At 39.6% G+C, this 17,838-nt stretch overlaps 1 protein-coding gene across 2 annotated transcripts in view; it reads left to right on the top strand.

The window, feature by feature from the left end:
- The window catches only part of LOC117412298 (plexin-D1-like), a 50,017-nt gene that overhangs the window by 17,679 nt on the left and 14,500 nt on the right, over window positions 1-17,838 (top strand). The window contains exons 13-23 of one of the 2 annotated variants that reach the window (XM_058988853.1): window positions 215-360; window positions 816-915; window positions 2,967-3,106; window positions 4,446-4,625; window positions 5,578-5,668; window positions 6,349-6,615; window positions 8,894-9,043; window positions 15,679-15,793; window positions 16,076-16,183; window positions 17,410-17,522; window positions 17,677-17,778. In XM_058988853.1, the coding sequence (XP_058844836.1) occupies window positions 215-360; window positions 816-915; window positions 2,967-3,106; window positions 4,446-4,625; window positions 5,578-5,668; window positions 6,349-6,615; window positions 8,894-9,043; window positions 15,679-15,793; window positions 16,076-16,183; window positions 17,410-17,522; window positions 17,677-17,778 (1,512 nt within the window). Of the gene's footprint in view, window positions 1-214; window positions 361-815; window positions 916-2,966; window positions 3,107-4,445; window positions 4,626-5,577; window positions 5,669-6,348; window positions 6,616-8,893; window positions 9,044-15,678; window positions 15,794-16,075; window positions 16,184-17,409; window positions 17,523-17,673; window positions 17,779-17,838 lie in introns of both variants that reach the window. The other variant, XM_058988852.1, reaches the window with a different exon arrangement.

Here is a 17,838-nt window from a genome sequence, read left to right as displayed (position 1 = left end):
TCTTTCGGCCTGCTCATTCGACAGTCTGTGCATCACACATGGACCTACAGTGGATGTAGGTCATGGTAATCTACTTTTCCATGTTACAAGTAGGAGCTGAAACTACAAAGTTTTGCTCGTATGGCTGCTGCAGCTGGGCTCTGACGCTGGTTTTTGCCCTGACCTGCTTCTTTCGCCGGGTTTCCTGTCAGTGCCTGTGTGTGTTTATTTCCAGATTGAGCCCCTGAGTGGCCCATTGGAGGGGGGAACCCTGCTCACAATACAAGGAAGGAACCTGGGCCGCAGATTCAGTGACATCACAGTCTCCATCGGAGGTGTGGGCTGCAGGCCGCTCCAAGACAGATACATTGTTTCAGAAGTGTAAGTGAATGCTGCCGGGACAGCTGGAAGTCAGATAAGTCCGCCAAAATGAGCAGGATGTTTTTGTTTGCATGTGGTACTGTCCTGGGGATCTTTTAAAAAAGAAATGTGGTTGTTACAAACAGCACGGTGGCAGAAGCTTGGTTGTGGTGGTCACTGTGTACATTCTCCCTGTAAACCAGACCCTTTCATTTTAGACCACATTATTATCTCTGTTGTTGGAATAAATATAATATGTGATGAAACAGTTGAATAGGATATTCATCTTGTGGGGGTTCTAGATTATGTGGTTTTACTCTTAGTTTATGTACACTGTAAGTAAAGCTTGTTGACCATTTGGCCAATGCAGTGTTTGCTGCTAGGATATAGGCTCCTGCTTTGCCCTATTCCACAAGGCTGCGATATACTTGTGGATGACATGTACCATGTTTTGTTTTCTTGTTGTTTCTCTGCAGAATTGTCTGTGAGACCGAGAAAGCTCCAGCGATGTTCTCTGATGTGGTTTCTGTGATCGTGGGTACAGAAGGGAAGTCGAGGGAGACATTTTCTTACTTGGTGAGTCTTGTGGTTGTTTTTGAATGTTGTTGCATTACCTGTTATGAACTAACCGTTTGAGTTGTACTGTATGTTTTGCTACTTAAAATGCGTTTTGGGTTAAAGACCTTAATAAATCTGTCCCTTTGAGTTATTTTTATTAAGGAGTGTTTCAATGAGGCTTTATTATCTAGATCAGGGATGGGCAACAAAAGCCATAAAACCTTTGGTGAGCTATACATGTATTTTGGACTACATAATGCAAAACAGCATGTAACTGTGAATTAACAGTGTAAAACCATAAGTGCCCCTGGATCAATCATCCACATTGAAAAAGGCACTTTAGACTTGGAGTACCATATAAGAATTATGCTTGAAAAATAAAATATATCATGACATAATAAATAATCTGTTAACTGTTGGTGGGCCATATAAAATGGTCTGGCGGGCCCCCCACCCAGGACACCAAATGCCCTTCCTTGATCTAGACCTAGAGAATTATATACAGTCCAATAGTGCGCCTGAGTTTGTGTGTCCAGTGTGCTAGAAATCTTTAGCAAAATCATATTCTGCTCAGGCTGTTGCTGCCTAACCTTAGCATAGGAATATCCACCCACTTAAAATTAAAATGAAACTGCAGTACAACGATAAAACAGACCATGTTTTACATAACTGTAATATTCCTAAACATCTCAGACAGCTCTTTAACAGCAGGTTAACAAAGCAGAGCCAACATATTTCATAAAACGACTGGTTGGAGTCCAAAAGGAAATATGTTGTGAAACTCCATACCCAAACCCCCGAAAGTTATTCCTCTTCAGGAAACATCTGCCACAATAAAGGGAAACCGTGCATGAACTGCTACGCAGACAATAGCTTCACTGCCCCCAAGGATGTGTCCTGTCCTTGGAGACCCTGCATTTCACCAAAGCCTTCTTTCTGTTAATCACAGTTGAGTTGGAGAGGTGTAGCTCATGCTGGTGAAAGGTACCAGATTGGTAACAAGTCCAGGCTTTTCCAGGGCCAGACTGGCTTTGACTGTCTGCAGCAGCTCAGACTGTCAGGATCTCCCTAGTGCTGACCAGGGTAATTCAGTCCAAAGTAGAGTGCTTGTTTTTTAACCTTCTGCCTTGCTGCTGCAGAAGCCAGCAGCCTTCCTTATTTGCAATTGTCAGCAAAAAGCTCTGTGAAGGTTTTTGCAGGGTGCTTTGTTCAGCATTGCTAAACAATTCCACAACCTTGTTAAGGGGGGCCGCCAACTATGTGAGCAAACAGGCTAATACTTCTCTATTGGTAAAGAGTTTTCCCTCTAATGTGGCCTTAATGTCCTTCAGCAGGTAGGCTACAGACCTACAGTCATCTACAGACCCACCTGCAGCCTGTTCATGGTAGATCTAGCAGGAACCTGTTTGATCAGCTTGCTGGTACCGGATCATTTTAATTAACAAATCCTGCAATTTAGTTATATAAATACAAGATCTGGTGCACAATGGCACATGTGTGAGCCACTGATCCACAGAGTGAACTCCCAAGGGCTCCAGTCCAAAAAGGCACATTTCAGTCCCCACATGGATTATACAGTGATGATTACCCAGTGGTTACTGGATCTGTGAGAAAGGCTAAAAATCAGACCAAAGGAGTTTTTCTATTTTCATACTGCATAATGAAACTCAATTATCTCTTTGAGTTTCAATGTTCACATGGCTGAATAACCCGTCCAGGCAAGTCACATCATAAGTGTGTTATGATTGTACCGACCTGATTCTCCTCGTCACAGTCTGCCTTTTTCACTTATTTCTTTGAATATTTGGGTTTAATTTCTCCTTAGCATTTTTTAAATAGATATCAAATATCGTTTAAACATAATAAAAAAATCAAGAGCCATTGGATATTTGAGGTTTGTCTGGTTTAGATTATTCGGATGTCAAATCAAATATCAACTGGACAGAAGGAACGTGGGTGTTGAAGACCATGTTCAAATCGGGACAAAATATACTACATTTGTGAAGGTATTCTAGATGCTTAACTGGTTTTAAATGCATGTTGGTATTAATCTGCAGTCTGTCCTTTAGAACCCAGAGGTGACTTCCATTGAGCCAAACTTTGGTCCCAAAGCTGGAGGAACAAAGGTGATCATCGGTGGCAAGAACCTGGATGTGGGATCAAGGATACGAGTCCTGGTCAATGGGACTAAAGAGTGTACCAGTCTGCTGTAAGTACCAGCCTGCGATCCGAGTAAAAACAGTGAGGGAGAAAGCCAGCCTCAGTAATACAACAGTATGTGCTTTATACTTCAGGATGTGCTGTTATTTTTAATATAATATCAAGTGAATGCTGCTTCCTGGTATTATGTAACGTCTTGTGCTGAATGGTCTAGCAGCAGACCATGTGACTTAAGGTACAGGAAGTGATAAGGTTCCAGGAAGTGATTACCAGGAAGCACTAGTATATATTTTTAAAGCTTTTAACTGGAAAAAAATATTTATGTCTCAAATCAAAGTTAAAAACAAAGATAGGACCAATGGTAAAGTTGTACACAGAGAGACAGGGCATACACACATAAACGTTGCATCTCACCCACAGTTACTATACATTAGAAATGCAATACGTTTCTTATGAACTAATCAGCCAGTGCAGATCATGTGACAGGGTAGCGTCACGGCCAGGATGTTATCGGCAGGGAGAGAGACTCAGAACACAGAAGCTGCAGGTTTAAGTGCTAATGCACATTTTATTTACAAATACAAACACTAAACAAACAAAACATATTAACAAAACAAACGGCACAAGGACCAAAACAAAAGGTCTACAAAAAAACTCACTTGCATAACACAGCACAGCACTGCACTGCACCGCACCGCACCTCACCGCACCGCACAGCACAGCACCACACAGCACAGCACCACACAGCACAGCACCTTCACCTCTAACACCAACATTAATTCTAACATGAACACCTGTGAGCACCCTTTTTATACAACTGTAACTGAAGCATAATCATCACTTATTCAATTTACGGCTCCAGCCACATTCCCATGTGTTTCTCCCCACACAGACACACACCTTATACCAGCAAGGCTTTTGCCCTGCCACAGTTCCCCAATAAGCAAGTGAGATTTAAAAAGGACCAGCGATGGTAATAATATCAATTTGTTCTGATAATGTTTTTGTTTGCTACCAAATATGTATTAGTTGGTTATTCTGTAACCAATTTGGTAAGTTTGAAAAATCATCATAGTCTTAGATAATATTAGTTATTGATTGTGACCTGATATATACGATTCTGTGCCGTCAGCATTAAACAAAGGGTAGATCATTACCATAGGGAAAGAAAATATATTTTAAATATGGATTTTTACTTATGGTTTATATATATATTAAATATATAGCTTTACATGACATATATTTTAAATATCTGAAAAAACATATAAACTTCTATATAACTCAAAAATATATTATTCAAACTCCACATGGAACAAAGCCAGACTAACTGAGATCTGTACTTATTCTAATGATGCCCAATGCAGATTGCTTTTTTTTTCCTCCTGCAGACGCACACAGGACACAATTAAATGCACCATGCCAGCAGCGCTGCTTCCCAAGGCAGAAACCGTGCAGGTGTGCGTCCAGTTTGAGGGCAACCCCTGTCCCAGCAGCAGCAACAGCACCATGTATACGTACATGGAAAACCCAGTCATATCTGAGATCAGTCCGAAAACAAGCCACGTCAGGTATTTGAAAGTAGAATCTTCATCTTACAGTGATTGTAGCTAACAAAAAAATGCCATAGCTCTTACAGGCTGTGCACTGCCATTCCCTATATAAGTCTCAAATGCCCAGGTTTGAAAGAAACACATCTTATGGTAAACTTTAATTTTTAATTTAAAACTTGATATCTGGTACTACACAAGGTTAAAGATATCTCTGTTTGCAAGCCATGCTTTCAGTTTGTGTTGCACTTGGTTGGTTGTTCCACCTAGAGGTTGAAATTGTTCCCACCCCTTTAATGGCTTCTTCCTGACATTAACCAACCAGCTGCTTTCTGCATCGACGGACTGACTTTCAGCCAGTAACATGCTTTGACCCAGGAGGCACTGCCGAGGTGAAATGACCCAGGAAGTGCAAACAGATAACCTGAGAATAAGGCATAGAAACTGAGAGCTTCCTTTAACCAGAATATTATGTTTTAAAATGAAAATACATGTGTTTATTTCGAAACTGCACATTTGAGACCTATTTAGCTAAATGAACTGCAAAAACAGGTAAAGTTTATATCAGGTTTATGAAATTATTTTGTTAGCTAAAATTATTTTAATTGGGGGTCAGTGTGGTGGTGTGGCTTTATGCAGACTTTCACGTGGGCCAAAGTAAGAATACAATTCAATTAATTCCATCCCCTCACCACTCTCTGTGTAAAGAAGGGTCCTTTTCTCTGTCCTAAGTATATCTCCACTTAATTTTCCACTGTGTCCTCCAGTCCTGGTTTCTGTGCTGTGCTTAAAGTATTGTGTGCAGTTAACTCTGTCAACTCCTTTTAAGATTTTAAAGACTTCAGTCATGGCCCCCATAATTCTTTGTTCTAGGCTGAATATATTCCGTTCTGCCAGCCTGCGTTCGTAGCTCAGTCCTTTAAACCCTGGGATTAGTCAAAGTTTTAGATGTTGTATTGTTTTGTTTTTTTAGTGGAGGAAGGATACTCACTTTGAAGGGGCAGGAGTTCAATCTGATCCAGAACATCTCCATGGTGGTTTTAAGGATCGGCAAAGAACCAACAGTAAGTGCTTGTCATATTAACAATGGATCACAATCACAACTTCATTGGTGAATGTGTAAATGTCTGCTAGTTACACTAGGGTCCAAGTTCAACCAAGGCAACATTTTTATTCCATGTTAAAATCAATATAATTTAATACTTTCTGTTCCCCTTCATAACAGCAGGCGTCCAAACTAAAGAATCTAATAGAGCAACTTTTTTTTTTTTTGGTTCTTTTTCTTTATGATGCTGTTAGATGTTTTACTTGCTGGTTGACAGTGAGTTTTATATTGATACGAACTAATAGCTTTACAAATCAATGAGAGAAAGAGCAGAACAATTCTACCAGAGAGATAATTTAAGGTTCTTCTGCATTCCAAGAGAGTAAAGTAGTAACAATGATTTATTAATCACTGAAACTGGCACTTCAGAAGCTAAAGTTAGATCCAAGTTACATTTAAAATCTGCTAAATGCTTTCATTCATGGACTTGCAGTTGCAGCAAAAACTGTCTGGAATATTTTATAATGTCATGTCTATAATAAACACTGTACTGGGTATGGTTTTCTTCTGTGCTTGACTTTTTAGGCATTCCTTGTAAAATATTGAATTTAGATAACCTAGTTAAGATAACTTTTCTCGTTTTCCACACTGTTGAGTAAAGTAGCGGTTTGTTAATCATATTATGCTCTTCCTTTTCAGATCTGTGCAGTTCAGAGTCCTACCGTTATCACGTGCCCCTCCCCAGCAGCCTCTAACAGTACTGAGGAGCAGCCGGTGAAGTTTTACATCAACGGGGTCCTGTACACGGGAGACGGCTCGGCCGTCCACAGCCTGCCTGACTACGATGACGAGTCGCACACTGGCAGCTTCTACATGCATTACTGTGAGGACCCGCACTTTTACATCGCCAATAAGGAGAGGTGGATCAAGCACCATCACGGGGAACCCCTGACTCTGGTCATTATGGTGAGGTTTTCTTCCAAGTCACTAGCTCTTTGTTTGAAGATACATACAAGATGACGTAAGGACCCAACACCCACCTCATCTACAGGGGTTGGGGAATCCCTAGGCCTGGAGTTCTGAGATTCTGTCAGGTCTGTGTTAGGGGATTATCCTGCCCACACAACTCCCTCTTTCAAAACTGCAATGAATCTCAACATGACTTGGTTTATGGTCTGTTTTATGTACTAGTAACTAAAGGAGGAGATTATTGAACCTTACTTTTGTGCTAGGTTCTGGTAACTAAGTATTAAAAGCCACTGTCCAACAAACATTTTAGTCTCTATCATTGCCTTTAGTGGATTCTGGTAACCCTGGCTGTACTAGAAGTTTGACCCCTGTTTGATAAGGTGTTGCTAATGGGTTCTCAAAGCAATTGTAATACGCTTCTGTTTTTTTGAGCAGTGATGTAGTATTTGTTGACTGTTATATATTGTTCTAATGAGACACAATGTCCTGGTATATCACAGAGAATATTCATTTCTGGCTCACCTGGTAAAGGCAAGTCTGTGTGGTGTGCAGGGTCATACCGAGCCACACAGTCAGAGAGCATAGCTTCTCTTCCTGGCTGGGAGAAGTGAACAATCTTCATTAGTGATTCCACAGGGAGTGCCACCAAGGGTTCCCTCGTGTGCTGAGGAGGCAAAATCAGCAGTGACTGTTTCTCCTCCCCACTCTACAGTGCACCCTACTGACCAGGCTTCTAAAGATGTATTATTATTACAAACATGTTAAATCTCAGATTGCTGTAAATAGAGAAAGGAGTAAACATTACTGTGCAGATAACTTTATAACTGCATTGAAAGCATAGAAAGAACAAAAAAAAATAACATATTGATTGCATGTCTAGTTTCACAAAAATGGTCAGTATATTACAGCAACAGAAGTACTCGCTGTGTTAATCGTGCCACAAGATCTGTGAACACGGTCAAAACTGACAGTATAGGTACCACTAAAAAGACCACAGTACTCTATATGGAGTATAAGCTGACCTCAGTTATTTTGTGTATTCTGTGTCTGTTCAAAAATAGCCACAGTCTTCAGTTTAATTCAGCTTGTGGTTAAACATGTGGTGAAATTCAATGTTAGCAGAAATGCAGTATTGCCTTGTTGGGTTGAAAGGGATATGTTTTTGTAAAAAATAAAAAGCCTTGAGGAAATGTTCAGTAACAAAGGCGGAGGGCATATGTATCCTGGAATGGAACAGAGCCAGGAGCTAAACCAGTAAACAGGGGAAGCTACAGGATAAACATCTGAAGTGTGCCACATGCTAAGGTTAGCACATTTCTCTTGGATCACACCTGGTTTACATTGACCAACTGTACAGCCAGCTAGATCTCTGATGTGGTATTGGAATTATAAAATGTGTGCTCTTCAGTTTACCCATGAATTAATAATACGCCACATTTTCCAGTAGTTGTGTTTCTACCGCATGTGGGGAGTTGTGTTAAATATAAGAGTCGCTTTCATGTGTCATTTAAATTGCATGTGTGCTTTTCCTTTCATTGTGATGGTGTTTGCAATGCTTCTTAGAGGTTCTTGAGTTCTGTTGCTTTATTATCATTTTACTAAATCAGTCTGGTCCTCATTCTTCCTCATTCCGTTCAAATCATGTGACACTGTGACCTCTCTGCTAAAAGGGAGACCGGCACTTAGGGTTCTCCAGGTGAGTTCAAAGCCACGCAAAGGCAAATTTACAGAAAAAATGATAAAGCAACAGAACCTAGAACCACTTAGAATTGGCAAACTCTTAAAATAATAAGGTAAATATTAAAACATTTAAAAAAGATAAAACTGCAGGGTTGGTGCGGCATCATGAACTAGCTATAAAATAACCATGTTGCCAGTCAGAGAGAAAGACAGGGCTCAGGTCTGCTGTCTGTCCTAGAACTGGCTTTATACAAATCAACCTTCTAGAATGGCTTAAGTGATCAGATTGAAAGCAGTGATGATGTTTGGGCCTGTTTTGGTTTGATCAGGCTGGAGCTCAAAATATTATTTTAAGATCCAACTATCAAACCCACTAGTTCTCTCCTCTGACACAATGTTCTGGTGAAACGATATGAAACCTGTTGAAGCGCTTTTCTGGTTTCCATGTTATGCATTACCTGTCTGAAAAGCAATCCATTACAGTTACAAGTTACTGAAAAAGGTAATCAGATTACAGTAATGTGTTACATGTAATGCGTTACTCCCCAGCACTGGGGCTGGAATATTGATATGCTCATCATTTCTACTTCACCAGAAAGCAAGAAACTGTTTGGATCTGAGACCAGAGGAATACAAAGTAATGATCGGCTCTATCCCCTGTGAGATCAGCTTCAACAACGAGAAGGTCTTCCACTGCACCATCAACGGATCCCTGAGCTCCACCGAGAGGCAGCTTCCTGTCATAGTGAGTGTTACTGTGCCAGTGGCAGCATGGTGACCCAGCAGACTGCAGGCAAGGGGGTTACTGTGTCAGTAGCAGCATGGTGACCCAGCAGACTGCAGGCAGGGGGGTTACTGTGTCAGTAGCAGCATGGTGACCCAGCAGACTGCAGGCAGGGGGGTTACTGTGTCAGTAGCAGCATGGTGACCCAGCAGACTGCAGGCAGGGGGGTTACTGTGTCAGTGGCAGCATGGTGACCCAGCAGACTGCAGGCAAGGGGGTTACTGTGTCAGTAGCAGCATGGTGACCCAGCAGACTGCAGGCAGGGGGGTTACTGTGTCAGTAGCAGCATGGTGACCCAGCAGACTGCAGGCAGGGGGGTTACTGTGTCAGTAGCAGCATGGTGACCCAGCAGACTGCAGGCAGGGGGGTTACTGTGTCAGTAGCAGCATGGTGACCCAGCAGACTGCAGGCAGGGGGGTTACTGTGTCAGTGGCAGCATGGTGACCCAGCAGACTGCAGAGATTCTGAAGAGGTTTTTGCTAGTACTGTAGGAAGTAATGAGCATTTTGTTTGATATTTGTTGATATTATTAGTTGTGTTATTATGTGCATAAGGAACAGTGGAATATTTTAATAAGATAAGCTGTTGTTGTTTATTATGCTTTTTTTTATTATATTTGGATAGATTTAGGACCCTATTATTATTATTATTATTATTATTATTATTATTATTATTATTATTTATTTCTTAGCCGACAGACTAACAGTTGTATACAAAAAATACAAGTTTATAAGTTGCCATCACCTGCAGTCCCATCCTCCTTTTCATATAATAAAAATAAAACAATTTTACACATAGATTCTAACTCTGAGATAAACTCTAAGGAGTGTCTACACTTGTACACTGAACTTGACATAGTTTCTTCTTGCTGTATATACTGCACCTCCCAATTTATGTTTGAGTTTTTTAAGATAAGGTATAGCAAATAGCGCGCCATATTAAGCTTGATATGGGAAAAATGCTAACGCAGAATAATGAGACACGCTACAAGACACAATTTAGCAGCTCCAGTCTGAGTTAGCAGTTTTTCCATATGAAAATCAACAGGGTGTTCAAATATATTTACACTAAGGAGGAAGTAACTGCAATTCTAGCTTTTCATTAACAAATACAATATATTTCAACACACACACTGCGTATTAATACCAACACTCCAGAGAGGCAGCCTTGGCGCTCTCAGTTTGTTGTTCAAAGAAGCCACAGCCTGTCTGCAGATGAAACAGCTAAGGTTAAGAGAAGTCTCCTTGCACAATGTGGGCAGTGTAACAGCACGGGGTGTAAAACAGCTTGTTGAAATATCTACTGTTACACTGCTTTCAGTCCCTGAGTTGTATAAATATTGTTATGTAGCAAAGCCATACTGCGCCCATTACTGACAGGGTGGATTTCTGACCCACTTCTAAATGGAGGGTTCCTGCTCTGAGTGCTGTCTGTCCAGCGCTTTTCATCAAGGACCCCCTTTTGACAAACAAATAGAAACAGAAGCATGGTTTCCTGGTCACAAGCAGTCAGACTGCATGGAAATCACTGATTATGATCTCTGTGCTGCAGACTGATTAAAGGAAAGCAGTGGGCTTGTGAAGTAACGCTAGCAATATCTGACCACAACATACAAAATAAGGGATCAACCATTTTTATTTTTTAAATCTTACAGAGCTAGTAAAAGGACAAGGTTTAAAAAATGATCAGCCTCTACTGTATGGGTCATTTCTACAATAAAAGAGAAAGTCAATATGTGATACACAAAATAAACAAGATACAATAAGGACTAACTGACCCATCCTACTCGCTTATAAACCCAAACGTGGCAGATTTCAAACACTGAGCAGTTCTGTAACTGACATTATTAAGGGGTGAGGGGTAAACAGTTTTCTCTTGTTTATCTTGGCTTGAGCCACTGATGTGACTTAAGATACTGATTGTTGAACAGTACACATGTGCTTCATTGAAACACAACCCTCCCTGCTGATTTGCTCATGACCACTGGCTTTTCAGTCAGCGTTAAATAACCACCTTTATTATAATACAACATCTTACAGATTTCCCAAAACATTGAACTCAACAATGGGTGAAGAAAAATAAGTAGAGTAAAAATAGTTGGAGCACAGCCTCCTCCTTCAGAGCATCCAGGTGCTGCCTGCTAAAAAACAAACAATAAAATAATAAATCTATGTGTTCATCATGGTGAACAAAAATGATGAGGCAGAGGAGCATCGTATACTCCCCCCCTCTGGACTGGTGACGTGGTGGTGGTTGGGGAGTGAGGTGGTAACGCACAGCAAGACTGAGTTTGTGAAATAGGTTTATAGACCTTATAGGTTAATGGGAACTTGCCGGTAATAGGCTTGTAGAGTAACCAATGAATATACCAGACACTTGTACTGTAGATTTCCTGCCTAAAAACTTAGCAAGCTTTATATTCTTGAAATGCTTTCTTTTAACCAACCTGAGGAGCTGAGAACATTGGAAAGTACCAATGCTGTCCATCGCAAAAACAATGCTGACCATTGCAAGGTTTTTAATAGCACAGACTAGTCTGCCCTGCTTTGCTTTCGTTTTTCTGTCAGTCTGCTGTTTAACATCCTTGATAAAACGCTTTCTCGGGAGAAGTTATGACTGGAATGTGTGTGTGTCTTTGGCCTCTGTGATACTCCAGCGATTTTTCTCCCCACAGTGCCAATATCCATAGTACAGAAACTTTTTTGTTTTAGTCTGTATCTTGTATTCATTTCCAGTTATGATGTCAAGTTGGGTCTTAAAGGATCCCAGTGATTCTGCCTCAACAACATGACTAGGTAGCCCATTCCACACCCTCACCACTCTCTGTGTAAAGAAGCGTCTTCCTGTCCTAATTGAACTATCTGAACTTCTGGGCATGGTTTCTGTGCTGTGCTTAAAGTTTTGGTCAGGGTTACCTTTGTCAAGTCCTTATAAGATCTGTAAGTCTTCAATCATGTCCACCCTGATTCTTCTTTGTTCTTGGATAAAGAAGACAGGTAATAGTAGAGTACAGGGTGTAGAGGTTTTATTTGTGTTGTTATCGTCTGATGTTTGGAGTTTAAACTTGCTTTCTGTTATTAAGTTAACTTAAATACAATTGAAGTGATGGGATCTATTCAATGTATCTAAACAGTACGTACCAAGGTTATGAATACCAACATATTTAATATGAGTAGTTTAGTGCATTTTTGTCTGTAGAATGATGTTAAAGACACCTGATGTATTCAGATGGTGGCAGTGTTTAAAGTCAGGCAGTGTTTAGAGCTATTGAAAAACTCCAGTGATTTCGTTTGGAATTTTACACAGACAGTAAAATTTTCCCATAGTAGAATAGAAATCTTATCGTAATATCTAACCCTTTAAGGACCGGGATTGTGTTAACACGATCATACTGAAGTGGGCTTCTAGGAACGTGATTGTGTAAACACGATAAAAAAAAGCACTTCATTTTGGAACGAGTGGATATAAGCATATACTATTTCATGAACTAAATGTGTCAGGTATGTTTTTATTTTCCTTATTACTGATAATAATGGAATGAATAACTATTATTTTATTTATAAATATTTATAAGAGTAGTGTCCATTATTGCTTATAAAAGCCCTGAGATTAAACGTGTACTATTATGCACTAAGGTGAAACAATGTCTTGTAATTTGCCCAAACATCAATATTTTTCAACAAAACTTTCAGGTAGTATTCTAAGGTCCCTCGGGTCATAGAATAATGCATTTTTATACATGTATCTCTAAGCAGAATTCATAATAAAATATACATAACTTTAAAATAAATAAATAAATAAATAAATAACGAAATATTGTGTTGAAAAAAAGCGATTTTTTTATGGTTTCTGAAGTTCTTTAAAATGTTCCCCAGAGTGTTCTGAAAAAAAGGACACCATTTCCAAGATGCTACTGTAAAAAATAGATTCTTTGTGAATTTTTATAGGAAGAGAGTCAACTACAGCCTGGTCCTGGGGGAGCATCCCACTGAAAAATGCTTGATCCTGAAAGGGTTAAAGAAACGTATACAATTGTACAGCAAGGAGTCTCCAAGTGACTCATCTGGTAAAAGCACGGTCGCGTCAGTCATACAGTTAGGGGAGCGCAGGGGAGCAACTTGGCTGAGCAAAGTTCTCTGTCTTCACTGGGGATTCCAGAAGGAGGCAAAAAAGAAGCGGACATCTGCAGGGCAGGCCTTTGTCCTCCAGTGGTTAGCAGCTCGCTGACATGTGCTGCATAGCTCCTGGGTGTAAAGAGGCAGTTGGCTTGGTCACGGGGTCGGTGGACGCCCACTGACCTTCAGTTCACCTGAGCTGTGTGGGGAATTGCTGCAGTGAGGGAGGCGAATTAGACATCTAAATTGTGGAGAAAATAGGGTTAAAAAAATGCTTGGCAAATGTGACTGAAGCACTGGGAATGAACAAATACAGAGATGCCCCCCAATTTTAAAAAAAAGAGACAGGTGACTCTTTAAAATGGAAGCCATTGAGGATATTGAGCACACCTGTGGCTCCAGTTTGCAAATCGACAAAGTCAGTTGAGCAGATAAAAGATAATAGAATGTAGAACAAGATTCCCGCAGCTCTCTCTGAGAAAAAACAGTCACGCTTTAGTGAAAGTGAAATCCAAACCGAACAAAAGAGACTGTCAAAGCTGTGACCAGTGATCACGGTGGTGAAGCCATTCAACACAAAGAATAGAACGAGTGGGGAGTGCAGAACCTGAAGCATAACTGAAAAGAGCAGAGTGGAGAAAGTGAGCAGCAGGAAAATCACAGACTGGAAACAAAGGGGTTTGTATAGAAAGGGTTCATAAAGAATGAGGTGATGATAAGAGCAGTAGAGGAAGCTGGGATAGACTGAAAAGGTTGCAGACAAGACAGAGCCTTTTAAGATCAGGTATTTAACAAGACAGAACCTGCGTTTCAAAAGAACATCATATGATTAAAGCAGGGGATATTTGTCCGAAGCCACAAAAATCTATCAAGGCAGTTTTTCAAAGAGTGCTTGTGTTATTCTGCTATTCGACGGATTCCTCCCTGTCTTCCGCAGATAAAACTTAAAATCTGCAGGTGTTATTATTCACATTCAATTTTATTATACACAGGTCTCGCGTCACCACCATGTATAATAAGACTGTAAAACACTGAAATGTATAGGAAAATTATCATTCTCCATGTATAATAATAATAATAATAATAATAATAATAATAATAATAATAATAATGTATTCTTGACCTAGAGAGAATTTTGCATTTATAATGTGCTTACAATTTTGATACCATTAAAACATCACACAATAGAGGTTTCTCACAGGTCCTCTTTCTGGAGAAATTACATTAACATGATATAAAAAAATGAGTACTGACAAAAATGTATGTTCTACATTAAAAACTCATCCATTCAAAAGACTAGATTATCCAAACTATGTACTTCAAATCATCAAATTACAATACTAAAATGAATTGTAAATGTTTGTATGACAAACCTGACACAACAAAGAGTATACGAGAAATACACTCTCAACGTGATTAGAGGAAGCCACCAAACTCTTATAAACATACATGAGAAAAAGACTGTGTGAGTTCTTTATTTCTGGCTTGGTAACTTCTGGGTCAGGTTGGAGTTAAGTGATTTAAGAAAGTAGTCCTTAATCTTAATTTAAAAAGAGTGCGAAATAGACAAATATTTCAACAAAGTGGTTTTCATGATAAATTAACCAGTTTAGTTTTAGGCCCTTGATTTAGTGCATAAAACCAATGATATCGGCTTCATGAAAACAAGCATGGTTTCATGTAAATGAAATATGCGTTTAGTGTTTGTTATCTTTAGTTGACTTTACTGGAGTCAAGCCAGTGACCGCTGTAGTTTATGTTCATGAACTAGAATGTTGTTTATTTAAGAAAATCAGTTCACCATCTTTTTCTTTTCAGTTGGGTGACTGGAATTATTTCACACAGTGGAATACTGTAGGAAGTCAAACCCTATTTATACTGCCACACCCTGTCCTGGGGGATGAAGAAAGGACAAAACACCTACTAATATTACATAGCATAGAACAAACACATTGTTTGACATTTGCTGTGTCCCATGTTGTCAGTATCTCAGCGTTATATTTTTAAACATAGTTTAATTGTTTGGTCATAAATCTTGGGCAATACATTTCCCGGCATTTACTCTGGGGAGCGTTCACCATTGTTGTGCTTATTATTATTATTATTATTATTAGTGTTTATTTATTATCAGACACCCTTATCCAGGGCTACTTACAGTTGTTACAAAATATCACAGTACAAAGTATCACATTGCAAAATATCACATTACACAATATCACATTGCAAAATGTCACATTACAGATAAGAGCAGTTTATAAAGTATAGTAAAATCTGTAGAAAATAAGATCAAATTCAAATAAAAGCAAAATAAAGAATACAGTAAATAATTACAATTAAGTAAACTTATTGATTTACCATTATTCATATTGTGCCGTTTATCCATGAACCAAATCTTTGTCCATCCTTAGCTTCTTGCAAACCACCCAGCAGTAGGATGAGAGCGACTTTTTCTTTAAAGGAACATTCTCTTGTGTCATTTAGGTGCAGGTTGGGAATTTCAAAGAGGAGATCGCCAGGGTGCATCTGGGAGGCAACGAGATGGCTATCATTGTGTCCATAGTTGTATGCAGCATATTACTACTGGTCTGTACAGTGGGTAAGTGAGCAATATCCTGAGACCATGATAAGGCTTTGGCTAACTCGGTTTTCCATGGACTACCTCTCTGTAGTATGTTTCATAAACTTTTCTCTAATGGAGGTACCTTTCTGCATCTTAGATGTTTGACATGGTTCTGAAATTCTGTGGAGGACATTGAACCTTGGTTTAAAGTTCAAACAGCACGCAACTGGAATATCTCCAGTGCTTGAAAAAATGCATCTTCAATTGTAGGATTACTGAAATCCCAAGTTATTCCTCTTTATTTTTGTTATTTTTTAGCCTTGGGGGTCTTTTGTACTAAAAGTCGCAGAGCAGAACGATACTGGCAGAAGACCTTACTTCAAATGGAAGAGATGGAATCTCAGATTCGTGACGAAATCCGCAAAGGTAAGAACTCTTGAGATTCAGCACAGGTTCCAGAATGTTTTGCATCATTGTCTGTGTATGTCATTGCATTCTGGTGACTTTTTAACCCCCCTGTGGACTCACTATATCTCATACAATCATAACTATCCTCCACATACATCTGGTAGCCCAGAGTGTAACCATAAATTTGTCCCTCTGCAACACTCTGCCCATAGACACATGTTGTGTCCCATGTTGTCCATATTGCAGCATTATATTTTGAAACATATTGCCAACTCAATTGGGCAATACATTTCTCAGCATTTACTGTAGGCAGCGTTCGCCAGGAGAAAATAAACGATCTTCCTAGGATCGCAGTGTATCCAGATCACACTCCCTCCTGCAACAATGCTGGTTTTCTGTTCCCACAATACCTCACTCATTTCAATCAAAACAGCAGCACTGTTGGAAGAAATAGATCTTTCTCCTGCTGAACGTTCCCAAGTAAAAGTTGAAAAAAAGTAATGATGTAGTTGATTTACTTATGATGTGTGAATAATATTAAAACAATTGGGAATGTTAAAAAAAAATGCTGCCGTATGAACAACATGGATATTTCAGTAAGAAATGTCAGATAGAACTTGGGGTGTTCCTTACTTACACTAGGGGCTAAATGTTTCAGGGGAACAATTGAATAGGTCCTCTGTGATGTAACTGATGTACTTGGAAGTCGGACATGATTCTGTAAGTTCTATTGAGGCAAGTAGGGTGATTTAAACTTCTGAGTCCCCAGGATGTGGTAACTGAAACAGAAATTATACAAAATAAATCTTAGCAACCAGAAGAATACACAAATTAAGATAACTGCTGTTTCATACCCATACCATGTTGCTCTTTAAGTGAAACACTAAAAAGAAAAGCTTCATTTTCATGCAATCACTTTTTCAACGGAAGACGGATTGCTTTGTCTAGAACAGTTTTAAGGAAGCTGGGGAGTAATACAGTTTCAAAGCTTATGGAGCACAGGATGTGCTGCTGACGCTTGTGATCAGATTGGTCAGGTTTTACCAGCACTTAAAGATTTGTGAAGTTTCTTTCCAAATTAAAAATACTGGTGAATGTATTTTCCCCTAGCAAAATAAATGCTTTGTTGAATTGTTGTACAAATGCATTTCTCTGGCTAGCACATTAGAATTGTTTGTGTGTACTATAAATACGTTGTCCATTTCAGTGTAAAGTGTAATATGTTGTTTCTGACTGGACTGTAGGTTTTGCAGAGCTGCAGACTGACATGACAGACCTCACCAAAGAGCTTAACAGCAGTCAGGGCATCCCGTTCTTGGAGTACAAGCACTTTGTTACCCGCACTTTCTTTCCCAAGGTGGGTATTACATTTAAAAAAGAGACTGAAGAGAAACAATGCTGGGCATGTAATCAAAAACTCTACTCCCCAAACAGCTTGGAAAACTAAAGTCAGACACATAGTTGCAATGTACTGAATGTGAAAGCTGTCTGTGTGTTGTGCTCCTTAGCAGTGCTCTGACTACGAGAGAAGCTTTGTGCAACCCATCTACCAAAACCACCCTCAGGCTGCTGTGACTCCACAGGAAACCCACCCGCTCCTGCAGGACTGGAAGGTAGGCTGCTGCACAAACACAGACACTCATCAGGGTTTAAAATAGAATCACTAAGAGCAC

The sequence above is a fragment of the Acipenser ruthenus genome, chromosome 16, assembly GCF_902713425.1.
Source record: "Acipenser ruthenus chromosome 16, fAciRut3.2 maternal haplotype, whole genome shotgun sequence".
Classification (NCBI taxonomy): Eukaryota; Metazoa; Chordata; class Actinopteri; order Acipenseriformes; family Acipenseridae; genus Acipenser; species Acipenser ruthenus.
The sequence above is the reverse complement of the archived record's forward strand: the minus strand, read 5'-3'. Positions and strand labels throughout refer to the sequence as shown.